At 26.5% G+C, this 13,916-nt stretch overlaps 1 protein-coding gene across 1 annotated transcript; it reads right to left on the reverse strand.

The window, feature by feature from the left end:
• Window positions 1–5,765: 5,765 nt before the first annotated feature.
• Window positions 5,766–8,815, reverse strand: LOC137655468 (DNA polymerase delta catalytic subunit-like). Its single transcript, XM_068389364.1, is given in 2 exon segments — window positions 5,766–7,015; window positions 7,018–8,815. Coding segments are annotated over 2 exon segments (3,033 nt in total). The 5' UTR covers window positions 8,801–8,815.
• Between the last annotated feature and the right edge of the window lie 5,101 nt (window positions 8,816–13,916).

The raw sequence follows: 13,916 nt of genomic DNA on the forward strand, positions 1-13,916 counted from the left end.
TATAAGTTTAAATTCCAATAATTATCTTATTGATGCTCCCGAAAAATTTGTACAAATAATAAACGAATTGAGAAAGAAACAAGAATCGTTTGATTTCATATTCAATTTTATTCATTATCTACCCTCGTATGTATCGTATCTAATAGACGATAATGCAGTTTATAAATTGGCACAAGATATTGTATTAGTTGATTCTAATTGCTTTTACCAGAAAAAAAATAACCGCAAACACAAAAAACAAAATTGCATAGAGCATTATTAAATATGGAAGAATATATTTCATGTCGTAAAAATAAAAGTGAAATACCAGAATATTTTTTCATGAACAATAAATATTCCACATAAATGTAAGAAATATAACGAGAATAATCTAATAATTTATGAAGTTATTTATTCAGTAAATGAAGCTGACCTGGTAACTTCATTTAGAAATATCCTCCTCACAAATAAACAAAAAAATAAAGAATATGGATTATATTAATAAAGTAGAAAAAAAAACAATCGCACATATAATATTTATATATCATAAAAAAATGCTAATTATTTTTGTCACAAAATTAATTAATTGGTTGTTAATTTTACCTGCAAAGGATTACATATATATATATATATATATATATATATATATATATATATATATATATATATATATATATATATATATATATATATATATATATATATATATATATATATATATATATATATATATATAGATATAGATATAGATATCAATTGCTTACCACTATCGCAGCTCCTTTTTTCTTCCTGTATTTCAAAAGAATGAGCAAATAAATGTACGCAGTGTAACGATATCTCTTCCCCCTTTTTTTACTTGTTCTCGTTGTGGGTACAGCGAGACACTATTTTTGTGTACACATTATGCCCGCCAACATTAGCTTTTACTGTTATACTTTTTGTTTTGTTTATATGGCTATTAGCTAGTTTGAAAAATAAAAGACCACCAATTTATATATTTTTAACTAACCAACTACAACCTTTTCTCTAATTAGGCTAAACTACGTTAATTGGTTTGTTGGTCAAAAACGACGCAAAATACTTTTAAAGCATTTTTATTCATAGACAATTACACCTTTTTTTTATTCATATCTTTCACCAATCTTTTAGATAATCTATATACATTATTGTCGGCATCCAAAAATATATTATTTTTTTCATCATATTGAAGATCTACTGTCAATAAATCTTTTTCCTTAATTTTGATTACTGTATCTTTATTTATTACAATTATGCCATCATATGAAACGAGCCTTTTAAATTCTAGCAAATTTTTATGATGTGACATAATAGCGGTATGGAAAAAAAGTAGGTTGATTGGTTATTATATTTTTTTTGTGAAAATTATATAAATAAAACACATAGAAAATATTTCAAATTGTTGATGATATTTAAACTGGTTGTTTATTTCACTATCATATATCTTATTCTTTCTTTATAAAAAATGATAATTAACCATAAAACGAGAACAAAAACAACGACAATAATAATACATTTGATTATACTCTTGGTAATTATTATCATTCTTCATATAATATTTTCAAATTTTACTAATAAAAATCAGATATCACTGCTTTATCTAGATAAAAACAATAGTCAACAAATATTACAAAAAGAAGATAAGGGAGTGGATATATATAATGTATTACCATACACCGCAACAACAAACAAAATGCCTTCTTGGGATATAGAAAATGATCACGAACACGAGAATGAAAAAGAAATTAATCCTCCTTTTTTCACTTGTTTCGAAAAAGAAAATATTTCTAAAAAATCATCATCATCATCATTTTTTCTTAATAATAATGAAGAATGTTTAGATATAAAATTCCCTATATATGATAAAACATCTCATAGTTTATTATTATTTCCTAAAATTAATCAAAAATATTTATTACCCAATAGTAAAGAAATACCTTATCATAATAAATTTGGTGGATTCGGTTACTGTGGTTTTGGGAAATTATTATTTGATATAAAAACTAGTAATAACTGGTCTTGTTTTTGTTATGCTCCAGAATATTTTGGAGGAGAAATGTGCGATGAACCCCAACAAAAAATGATTAAGGAAAATAAATGTATTAAAGCTGCACAGAGAACTAATATTCTTAATGAAAATATATCATCCTTTAATCCTTTTATTGATATCATCTGTACTCATTGTATTTCTCCGGAAACTCAAGTATCCGTTGTTAACGCAACATTTCCTTTGTGCAAAGAAATTAATAGTGAGGTAGAAGAAAATGAAATTATAGTAACAAAAAATGAAAATTATTTCAAAGATCCGTGCAAATATGATGCATTAAATCCTCATTTATTTAACAGCCCAAACAATAAATATGTACCAGGTTATGGTTGTGTTTGTGATTTTCATAATGGCTTTGTTGAAGGGATATTAGAAAACCGCAAAAGCCCAAAAAAGGAAGAAAGAGACGAAGAAGAAGTGTCAAATGTGTGCATTAAAATTGGAAAAAATAACACAACTTCATTTCATACAACAGATATTGCATATTATACACTGAATAATAATTTTAAGCCCATACAAGTACATTCTTATAAGGAATTAGAAAGTCCATTTGATATTATTTTTCCCAACAAAAAAGAAATTTTAGTAAAACAACGTTCTCTGAAAAAGGCAAACAATCATGATTGGTTAAATAGAGTTATCAAACCATCAAGAGAATTTCCAATTCGTCATATGCATCACCCATATAAAAAATGGCCGGTCGTTCATAAGAAATTTTTAGTTAATCAATATACTCAAAAAGAGTTAACCCATCCAATATCTGCCCTTAGATTAGCAACAGGAAGAGGATTTGAAACTAAACACTGGTATGAAACAACTAATAATCGCTTTTTGAATAATGCAGTACTTGAGCGTCCTATAGTTTATACATTTCATAATAACAACACACCCTGGACGGGAAAAGTCTTTTTAAATCCATTGGGATCAGTTTATTGTCAATATTACGGGGCTACTATTTTATCAAAACCATGAGAAATTGTAAAATTACAGTTAAGGGGTTTTAAGCAAGAAGAGTATCCCGATAATTCTATTATCGCCTTACCGCCCGATTATAAAACAGAAATGATGGATAAAAATCAAATTGTATACGTTCCTTCGATTTTTCTAACTTACAAAGTAGAAGATTAAGTAATTAATCAACTAACGCTTTTATACATTATTAAAACCCCGCAAAATAGTATAATGGTATTAATTTAACAAACAAACATAGGTGTTTATAATTACTACACCCTTTTTCTTATTTATAGCCAAATTACTTAAACACAACTACTTGGGAAATAATCTTATGTTGGTAACAATTATAGAAAATATATATATATATATATATATATATATATATATATATATATATATATATATATATATATATATATATATATATATATATATATATATATATATATATATATATATATATATATATATATATATAAACTAATAATTTCTATTAATATCAATAATATTATTGTTGATAACGCTTACATAATGTATGAAATAAAAGAAATCCACGGAGATTTGTTTACATGTCCAAAAAATGTATCATTGGCGCATTGCGTTTCCCGGGATTTTTACATGGGGGGTGGAATTGCTTTAGTTTTTAAGGAAAAATTCGATAATGTTCAAAAACTTAAAAATCAAAATTGTAGTGTGGGTAATGTAGCCATTTTAGATGAAAATGAAAGATTCATTTACTATTTAGTAACCAAAGAAAAGTACTGGGAAAAAACTATATATGAGAACTTGTCTAGTTCTTTGTTGTCCATGAAAAATCATGCATTTAAAAATAATATATCTAAAATAGCGATGCCCCGTATTGGGTGTGGAATAGATGGTTTAAAATGGTCATAAGTTAAAAATATTCTTCGTGATATTTTTCAATTTACAGACATTGAAATAAATGTTTATTACTTATAAGATACCGAATAAAAGCATTTGCTTTATTATTGTTATTCTGATATTACGAGAGGAAAAAATGGAGGGGGGTGCATGATTAATTTATCATTTCTCTAATATTTTTTTTGGTTTTTTCATATATATTAAAAAGACTTTTAAAGTTTGATATTAAAATAATCCACGTTATGATAAGCATAATAATTATAAAAAATAAAACAATTTTATAATATTTCATATATCTAGTTTTTTATTTTACTTAAAAAATATAAGATAAAAGTAGCCTTCTTGTCTTGATTATTAATTACGTATACTTCTTGTGGTTAATACAATTCTCATCATGCAGGTTTTTATAAAAACCTTAATAGGCAAAACTATAACAATAGACGCAAACCAGTCTGATACTATAGAAAATATAAAGTATAAAATTCAAGATAAAGAAGGAATTCCAGCAGACCAACAACGCCTTATATTTGCAGGCAAACAATTAGAAGACAATCGGACACTTTCTGATTACAACATTCAAAAAGAAAGCACCATACATATCGTCTTAAGACTAAGGGGTGGGGGGGGGAAGCACCTCATAATAAAATAAAAGTTATTAAAACTTAATCCAAACAACATATTTTTGTACAAAATTTTCTCTGTATTTTATTATCATTCCCCCATTTGGGTAAAATCATTTGTATATAATTTTGATTTGATAGTAATTCATTTTCTTCTTTACTAAATTTTTGTTTTAATAACTGGTACTCATATTCGGATAATTTTAACCCAATATTAATATCATTACCGTAAGCTTGATTTTTATAATAATCTTTTTCTGTAAGAATATCATTAATTTTTTTTGACTCTTCATCTTCATTTTTGTTTTCATTTGTTATATCCATTACTTTTTTATGTAAACTGATTCTTTAATATTGTTTTCTATCATTCTATGAATGCATGATTGAATAATGGAGGGAAGGCGTGAATTTTCATTAATATTTTTACACTCATTTGCAAAAATATGGGCAAAATCTTTTGGGGTAATTGATAATTTATCAACATCAATAAGATTTTGATTCAGCAATTCACCTTCTAGATAATCTCTTAATTTATTTTCCAATGTTTTTGTTTTTATTTTGCCTAATTTTTTCATGATACTCATTGATAACTAATTCTATTTTAATGGTATATGTATATAAAAAAAGTTAAAGAATTCAGTGTAATACAAAAGTATTACACTGAATTCTTTAACTTTTTCATTATTACTTATATACTTAATTGATTGATTATATAAAATATAAAACTACCAGAAAAACATTATTTTTTTTATTTATTTACCAGAAGATCCAAATCCTTTATTGCCCCTACAAGATTCTATTTCCCATTTTTCATTTTTGATGTTTTCAACTAAACAGATATCAAATCCCGAAAAAAATTTTATTTGGGCAATTCTATCCCCAATATTTATTTCAAAAGAATTATTTGGATGAGAATTATGCAACACCACTTTTATAGGTCCATTATAATCCGAATCTATCATTCCTGCAACAACATCTACATAATTATTCAGAGCTATGCCAGACCTAGATTTAATCTCTCCGTGTATTTTGGTTAGAAATTTCATACATATGCCAGTATCAATGGCAATTCGTTGACCGACAGGAATATTTTCTTTTTGGGCACTATATAAGTCATAACAAGCCGCCCCCGTTGATCCTTTAGTAGGACATTTAGCATTGTCTGAAATTAACTTAAAGCTGACTTTTAGAATATTTTCTTCCATTATAATTATTTCTTCTGGGTGTGTAGTAATATGACTATATAATACCAAGAGCATTACCATTTATATGAAATATTTTTGGGAAATAATAATAATATTTATAACCTGTTGTGGCAAGCCAAAACGATCGATAATTTTTTTTTGACCAAAAAAATCTATTTCTGTCTTTTTACGCATATAAAAAATAGGACAGTCACGATTACTGCATATAACTTCTTTAATTAATGATCCTTGACACCTTTGACATTCAGTCCAAAATTGATTGAATTTTTTTTCGAGTGTAGCTAATTTTTCAATGTGGTGTGTATACAAATCTGTTTCGTGTACTTTACAATTATTACATAAAGCGTTATATTCTACATCATCGGGTACTATTTTTCTTTTTAATAAAGGAATTTTACAATTTATACAAGTTGGATGTATTTGAAAAAATTGACTTAATGGTCCTACTCTACTTATTGGTAAACTCTTTTTTTGTGTATGGTCTCCTATTAATATATAAGATTCGGTTTTATCACCGAGAATAGGTTCAAATATTCTAATAAGTGGCTTACTTAATTGATGTTTTAAATAATAATCATAATCTAATGGAATATTATTTTCTAATACACATATTGGATCTTCAGCCCTTTCATAAATAGGACTTTTTTTAAATCCACATATAATAACGTATGGAATTCTATCGCCAAGTTTTGGAGCACTACCGGCATCTCTTTTTCTTAATTTGATGGCTAGCTCATTGTGAATTTGCTTTCCTTTATATTCTTCTGCTTTTTTTGTTAATTCCTTTGTAATAACTAATTGAGAGATGTCAATCTCATTACAAAGTAATTTTGATATGGTTTGTTTGACAAAATTAAGTGCTTCTATTGGGTTTCTATCAATTAAGATTTTTTTCAGACAAGTATTTATGACTTTAGCCACGAGTGGGCAATTGTCTCTACGAATTGTTTCTAGCCCCTTGCAATTTATTTTATCATAAGTATTAGCATTTGTATAATAAAGACCAGCATATCTTTTTTTATTAATAAGCAAGTAAGGGAAATATATTTTTTCAAAATCAAGTTTGATTGGCTTGATAAAAGACTGAGTCACATGATTTGCCGCCTCCTTGCCCAAATTTATGGCCTCTTCTAAAGTTTCAACTCCAAAATTAATCATAACAGAATCGGTATCACCATATATAACTATAGCATTGTTATATTTTTCTTCAATCTTGTTTTTGGTAAGAGAAATCATCGTTCTTCCAAACGCCGTAACACTTTGTGATATATCTAAACACGGCAATTTACCAATTTGTGCGCCCGTAAAACATAAAGAGAATTAGCCAATATTTTATATGCCAGTTGTCTACCATCAAAGACTTTCTTTTTCCATGGATCTTCTTCGTTTTTTAATGCAATTTTCGCCTTCTTACGAGCAATTAAAAAGGATTCTAAAATTTCTGGAATTAATCCCTTGCGCTTATGACATTTTACAAAATAATTATTAGAAGGTGTAATGATATAATCGTCAGTTTTCAGAGTCATTTGATTAATATATCTTTTATCAATAAAGGTTGTATAACACAGATTATGTGCTATCATTATCGATGGATATAATGATACAAAGCCTAAAGTAACGATTGGAACGTTATAATATCCTCTTTTTGGTTCAATAACTGTAGCTCCTTCATATTCAAAACTCTCCTTTTTATCAAACACCGGTAATACTAAATTCTGTTCTTTGGCTTTTCTTAGTATTTGTGAAAAAATTTTAATCTGTTGTCCTCTATTTATAACATATGATAAAGGAATGCCCGTTACGCGTGCCATTTCTATATAATTGACTACACACATCAATTTATTCAATAATTTTAAAGGAAGAATAGAATCTTTTAAACAATATTCAGCCAGTCTTTTTCTAGTCTGATCATTACCATTTTGTAATTCAGAAATTATAGAATGATGAACATCTTTTTGTTCGTTAAGAAAATGATAATATACAGAATTTAAAGTATATGACCGAAGTTTGTGTTCTTTTAATATTATTGTTGAAAGGTCCATTAAACACCGTCCATCTATGTTAATGATTTTGTTATTTCTTTTTCCTGTTTGTTTGTTTTGGGTTATGGTATCTAATATTGTATATTTTATTCCTTTTACCCTTCCTAAATGAGCAAATACTGGCAAGTTTAAATGCTTGGCGCAGTTAAGTAAATATGGTAAATCAAAATTATTAATATTATATCCAGTAATGATATCGGGGTCAATAAACAATAGGAATTTTGAGCAATTTTCTAACATTTCTTTTTCTTCCTGAAATGAAAAAATTTTAGAGCCCACAATGGGAGCACAATTATTCAAAGTAAAAACAACACTTATGAATGGCTCAGTCTCTCCGTGCCGCGTAACAACATTTCCAATTTGTATGACCGGATCTATTTCGGGTTCTGGAAATATTCCCCGTCTTCCCCCACACTCAATATCAAAATATATTATTCTGAGTGGGGCAATAGACGTCCATTCTCCTTCGGGTTCATAAATAATTATTTTTTCCCACTCAAAAACGTTAACCTCTAATTGACAAGTAGTATTTTTAAAATTTGTCTCATTATTTTTTATTTCCCACTCACCAATAGGTAACTCGATCCAACAACAACCAGGCATCTGAGCATCTGTCATAAATCTAAGTGTAAAATCAACATTTGATTCGTAAACCCGAAAGTGAGAGGGATGTTTATCTATCACTAACCCATTTTCAAGAATAATCTTAGCTATAGATATTAATTTTGGTAAAACCACGGTAACTTCAAAAAAACACAATGATGACGATGATTTTTTTTCTTGATATCCATATATACTTTGTTTAAACACCCTATCTACACTTAATACGTATTCCTTTAATTTAATTTGATCTTTTGTTTCATTCAAGTAGATTTTTCGATTCAGAGCCATTTTTATTTGGTCTGAATATGAAACTTGTTTTTGTGAATCTAATAAATTCACAGAAACATATATATAAGGAAAAAATCCAAATACATTACAACAAATAGTATTCCCTATATCATTTAATCCAAATAATCTTATTATGGGTACCTGCTGCTGCTGCTGCTGCATATTATAACCACCACATTCCTTTTTTCTTACCGGATAACCAATATAATAATCAATATCCATCTGCTGAAAACACAATTTATTTGTATTGGGAGTTGATAATGGTGCTGCTGGCCTATTCCATTCTTGGAGGAACCGATTTTTATTATCACCATTTTCTAAAAATTGCCGCAATTTGCTTATTTCACAACTCATTTTGAATTAAATCTTATGAAAAACTATTAGACGTAATACCAATTTCATGTAAAGCCGTTTAAAAATAAACGGCATATATATATATATATATATATATATATATATATATATATATATATATATATATATATATATATATATATATATATATATATATATATATATATATATATATATATATATATATATATATATATATATATATATATATATATATATATCTTTTAAATTACCAGGAAAATATATTTATATTAAATTTGTAAATTGGGTACCTTTGTTGTTATACTAAAAAATGGCAACATATTATGCATTCCTTTTTAATAAAAAATGTTTACAAGAAGAACAAAACAAAGATGATTATGATAGTATTACCTATTATATGTTAAAACCCAAAGACTTGGCCTCACGGATGACATATAATATAAAAAAACATGGGCATAAATTTGAAAGTATTATTATTTATTGTATAACTGATGTGATAAATTCGAAAGAATACGCTATTTTTCCTGAAGTCGGCTCACCTGGCAATTATTTCATGATGAGTGTTTATGGATTTATTAATATATTTTTAAAAGAAATTTATAAAGAAGATATTTACCAACACGTAAAAAGTATAATTGGTGTTTTCATCACCACAGAAGAAATTTATGATAAGGGTAAAATACCTCCACTTTATAATGCGGTCAATTTAGACGATGAAAAAGACGAATTAAAAAACGAATTTGAACGTGGATCGTTCGGGTCGTGTTCCGAAATTACAATTTACCAATATTTGTTGAAAAAACATTCAATAGCGACAAAAGAATTGAATGGTTTGAAAGAGGTGAAAAGGTTGATAATACAAAATAAAAATGATTTTGTTATGCGGGTGGATCACAAAGTTATACCTTATATTAATAATCAAATGTTAGATGAAAAAAAAGTATCTCTTAAAAAATAATCCTTTCGGTAGATATTTCATGATTTTCATGAAAACATAATAAAATATTATCATTGTCGATTTCATTAATATCATCATTCGTACATGTAAACATTAAATTAGAAAAATTAATAAGCCCGAATGATAGCAAAGTATTAAATTGAATATTAATATTATTTATTATTTCATCTATTTAATTTGCGTTAAAACAACATTTTGTATAAGAAATGTTAGAATAAGTATCCGAATTTAGACGACTTAACTCAACTAGCCTCTGCCTGTGTTGTTCGGTTACAGAATATTTAGAATAAGGAGAATTATTGGAAATGATAAACGACAGGAAAAAAAGCTTCGAATTAGTATTATTTTCTTGTTGTTATCTAAAAATTTCTAAAGGGGACACAAATAACATATAATCATCTAGCCACGTTTTAGGATCTAGAAGAATTATAACAATGAAATTATTAATATAGTTACAATTCAGGTATTTTTCCAAGTTGTATAATTTGTCCTCTAGAAATAATTGTTTATTGTTTTTTTTAGAAATGTTTATATATAAACCAAGATTTTCATCTATGTCCTTTAAAATCTTCCTTTTCTTTATTACTTTTTGGTTATTTATTATTAATATCAATGTTTTTTTGTTTTTATAAGAAGGATTATTATTATTTCGGGGTGTGGTATGAAAATAATGATTATATGTTGTAGTGTTGATATCATTATTGTTATTTTTTGGATAACAATAACAACAAAAGGAAAAAAAAAATTTTAATATTAAAAAAAAACAAAGTATGATTATTTCTGAAATATTATTGTGGGTTATATTTATAATCTATGTAGGACTTTTCTGTAATTTATTACAAAAACACTTATTTAAAAACCCCTTTGATGAATTATATCCTCCTATTGGTTTTTATTTTGCATTGCCTATATCAAATCAATATTCTGATCATTCATATTATAATGTATCAGTGTTTTCTAATGAAAATGAATTTACTCTTGATTTCATGATTCATATTATGCCACAAGATTTGTATTTCTTTTTGAATGATCATAAATTAATTTATCATCCCAAAGAAGAAGAGTTATCTGAAATGTGTGATCACGAATTTCGAAAAGCCTTTCTCGTTTTATTGGACAAAAAGGACGATGATTCAACCGATGTCATATATACTCAAAATATATGTCACAGAAAATTAGATTACTTAAAAAATTTATAAAAAAAATAAAAATTTTTACAAAACATTTGATAAACTACAGAATCCGGAAACGATAATAAATTTAATTTTGAATTTGGTAGACAAGGGAAAAAGTTTCAGAAAAATTCTTAAACATGCCAACATATAATAACTATTCACGGGAAAAAGAAGCAAAATTGTTAACTGAGCTGAAATATTCACCTTCACATGATATGTCAAAAATGATAACCGAAAATGGAGAGACTTTTATGCAATTAGATTCTATGTACGAGTATTATGACTACAACAGTGGAACAAAAAAACAAATTGTTAATTTTGAAAAGGACGTCGAAATCAAATTATTCTAATATTAAAATTGCCGACATTGATCATAATTCAAAGAGCAAACTACCGATTTCACCTTGTTTATTAAAATTATATTCAGGAAAAATAGTAGTTTTCATTCCTTATTGTGAATTAATTGATATTAGTCAAATTTAATTTGGAATATAATTCTAAAAATTTGATGGTAGATATAACACAATTTCCGTTTTTATTTTTAGGTAAAATACTATTGTTGGAGAAACATATGTACAAGTGGTTTTTTTCGTATAATTTTCCTGATTTTGACTAAGAAGTCTTAAAATGTTCATGAAAAGGACAATATACATTTCTAGTATCATTATTAATATCATTATTATCATTTTTCGTGTTGTTGTGCATATGTAAAACATTTTTACATTTCAGGGTAGCCGACGAAAAATCATTTGTTTTGTTGTTCTTGTAATGATTATTTTTCTTATTATCATTATTATTATTATTATTTCTTGGAAACTGTTTTATTTTAAGTCTATAGAATTTTTCATCGTCGACATATATTTCTTCTAATGAATAATTTCCCATTATTATAATGATGATGATGGCAACAAAGAAGAAGAGTATAATAAGTATTTATTCCAATTTGCAAAACCCTTTAAACTTAATCCTCAAATAACTTTTAATAACCTTTTTAAAATTTTCTGATAAATTTGAAATTATTTCATCATATTTTATATTTTCCAAATCAATGTGGGTTTTATTTGTTAGAGTATTAACAATTTTGTCGTGATAGAACTCTATATTTTTAGGATGATATACCAATTCACCGCTCATGACTACTGATGTATAAATTGAATCTTTGGGGTCTGGTATATTGTAAGTTGATAAAACGAAGGGCAGAAAAACACTTGGATTGATTATTATATATAAATTTATAACATTATTGGCGTCATCATAATTTAATATAAAATAATAATTACGTGGGGGATTATTATCCTTGTTTTCTTGATTGATTCTCAATTGTCCTATTATATCGAATTGTTTACCTTCTTTGTGATTGAAATATATTTTATTTATATAATTCGAAGAAAGACTATTTATTATATTTTTTTTCTTATTGTTTAATAAACTTTTCTCTTCTTCTATTATGAGGATATTTTTTTCATTTTGGTTCATAAATTCATTTATTTTATCAACAACGCCCATATTAGGTCTCGTTGGGGAATAAAATATCCCATCAACATACGTCGACTTTTTTTAAATTTAATTAAAAAATGGCAGAAAAATCATATGTATACGAATTCAATACAACACCACATCATATTACTGAACGTTTTAAAAAAATATTTGAAGAAAAAACTTACGATACAGTAATATTAGGTATAAACAGATTTTACGTATGTCCTATAAATATACCAAAACATATGTTAGAAAACAAAAACAAAGAGGATTTTTCAAATTATGGTAATATTAACAAAATCTATTATATATTAGAGGAAAACGAACGAGACACGAGTATTATAACTGTCATGTTTAAAACCGACCAACATTTTATAAATTTATATTTAGTATTTGATAATAACATCATTGTTTATAAGAGAAGTTACATAATCATGGGGCAAGACCCCTCCTTAAATATATCTCTGATTCCTTCCATTCTCTCAAAAGATGATGATTGGAAAACGTTATTTTATGGTGTTTTTTTGGAGGATGGGATTCATATAATGTCTCCTTATTTATTCCAAGAATTTTTCAGAGAATATGCAAATAAAGTAAATAAGAATATATTGTATTTTAATGTAAGAAATACAAAAGGAATAATGAAAATGTTATATTCTGACATAGTACCTATTCCATACATCCCTTATTTTTATCACCTGGTTTGTCACGCAGAAATGGAATATATTTTACAAAAAGATGAACCAGAAGAAGATGACCCATAAATTAATATTGTTAATAATACTCATAAAAATGGTAGAAACTGAAACCAAAAAATATTTTTATATATATATTATATATATATAAAGTGGATACATAAAACACTTGGGTCAGTTGGCCAATTATTTTAATAATCAACTAAAAAAGAAAATATGTCAAATAAAACTCAATTATATGGATTATGGGATTCGCGTTTGTACCCATCAACAGAATACCATCGTCTTGTTATATATTCTAAATTTTGTGATAATATTATGAACGCTTCAAGTGGATGCTCAGAATGTATCGAAAATTTGTGTTCAGTACAAATTTTATCTCTTATTGAACAAATTGCAACGTGGGCAGTAACTGATGGAGGTAAATTTACAAATGGGGAACAATATCTAGAATCAATAGACACTAACACGAAAGATACAGAAGGAAAACCAATATTTCTGTTATTTATTTCTATAGCTAAAATCATGCCACATGAAATGGCAAATATATTCATGCCCGCAGTAATTGATCATTTTTGTCAACAAATTGGTAAAGAACAAATAGATACAAATTCCTTGAACCAAAAAATTAATAT

Source organism: Palaemon carinicauda, chromosome 16 (assembly GCF_036898095.1).
Source record: "Palaemon carinicauda isolate YSFRI2023 chromosome 16, ASM3689809v2, whole genome shotgun sequence".
NCBI lineage: Eukaryota > Metazoa > Arthropoda > Malacostraca > Decapoda > Palaemonidae > Palaemon > Palaemon carinicauda.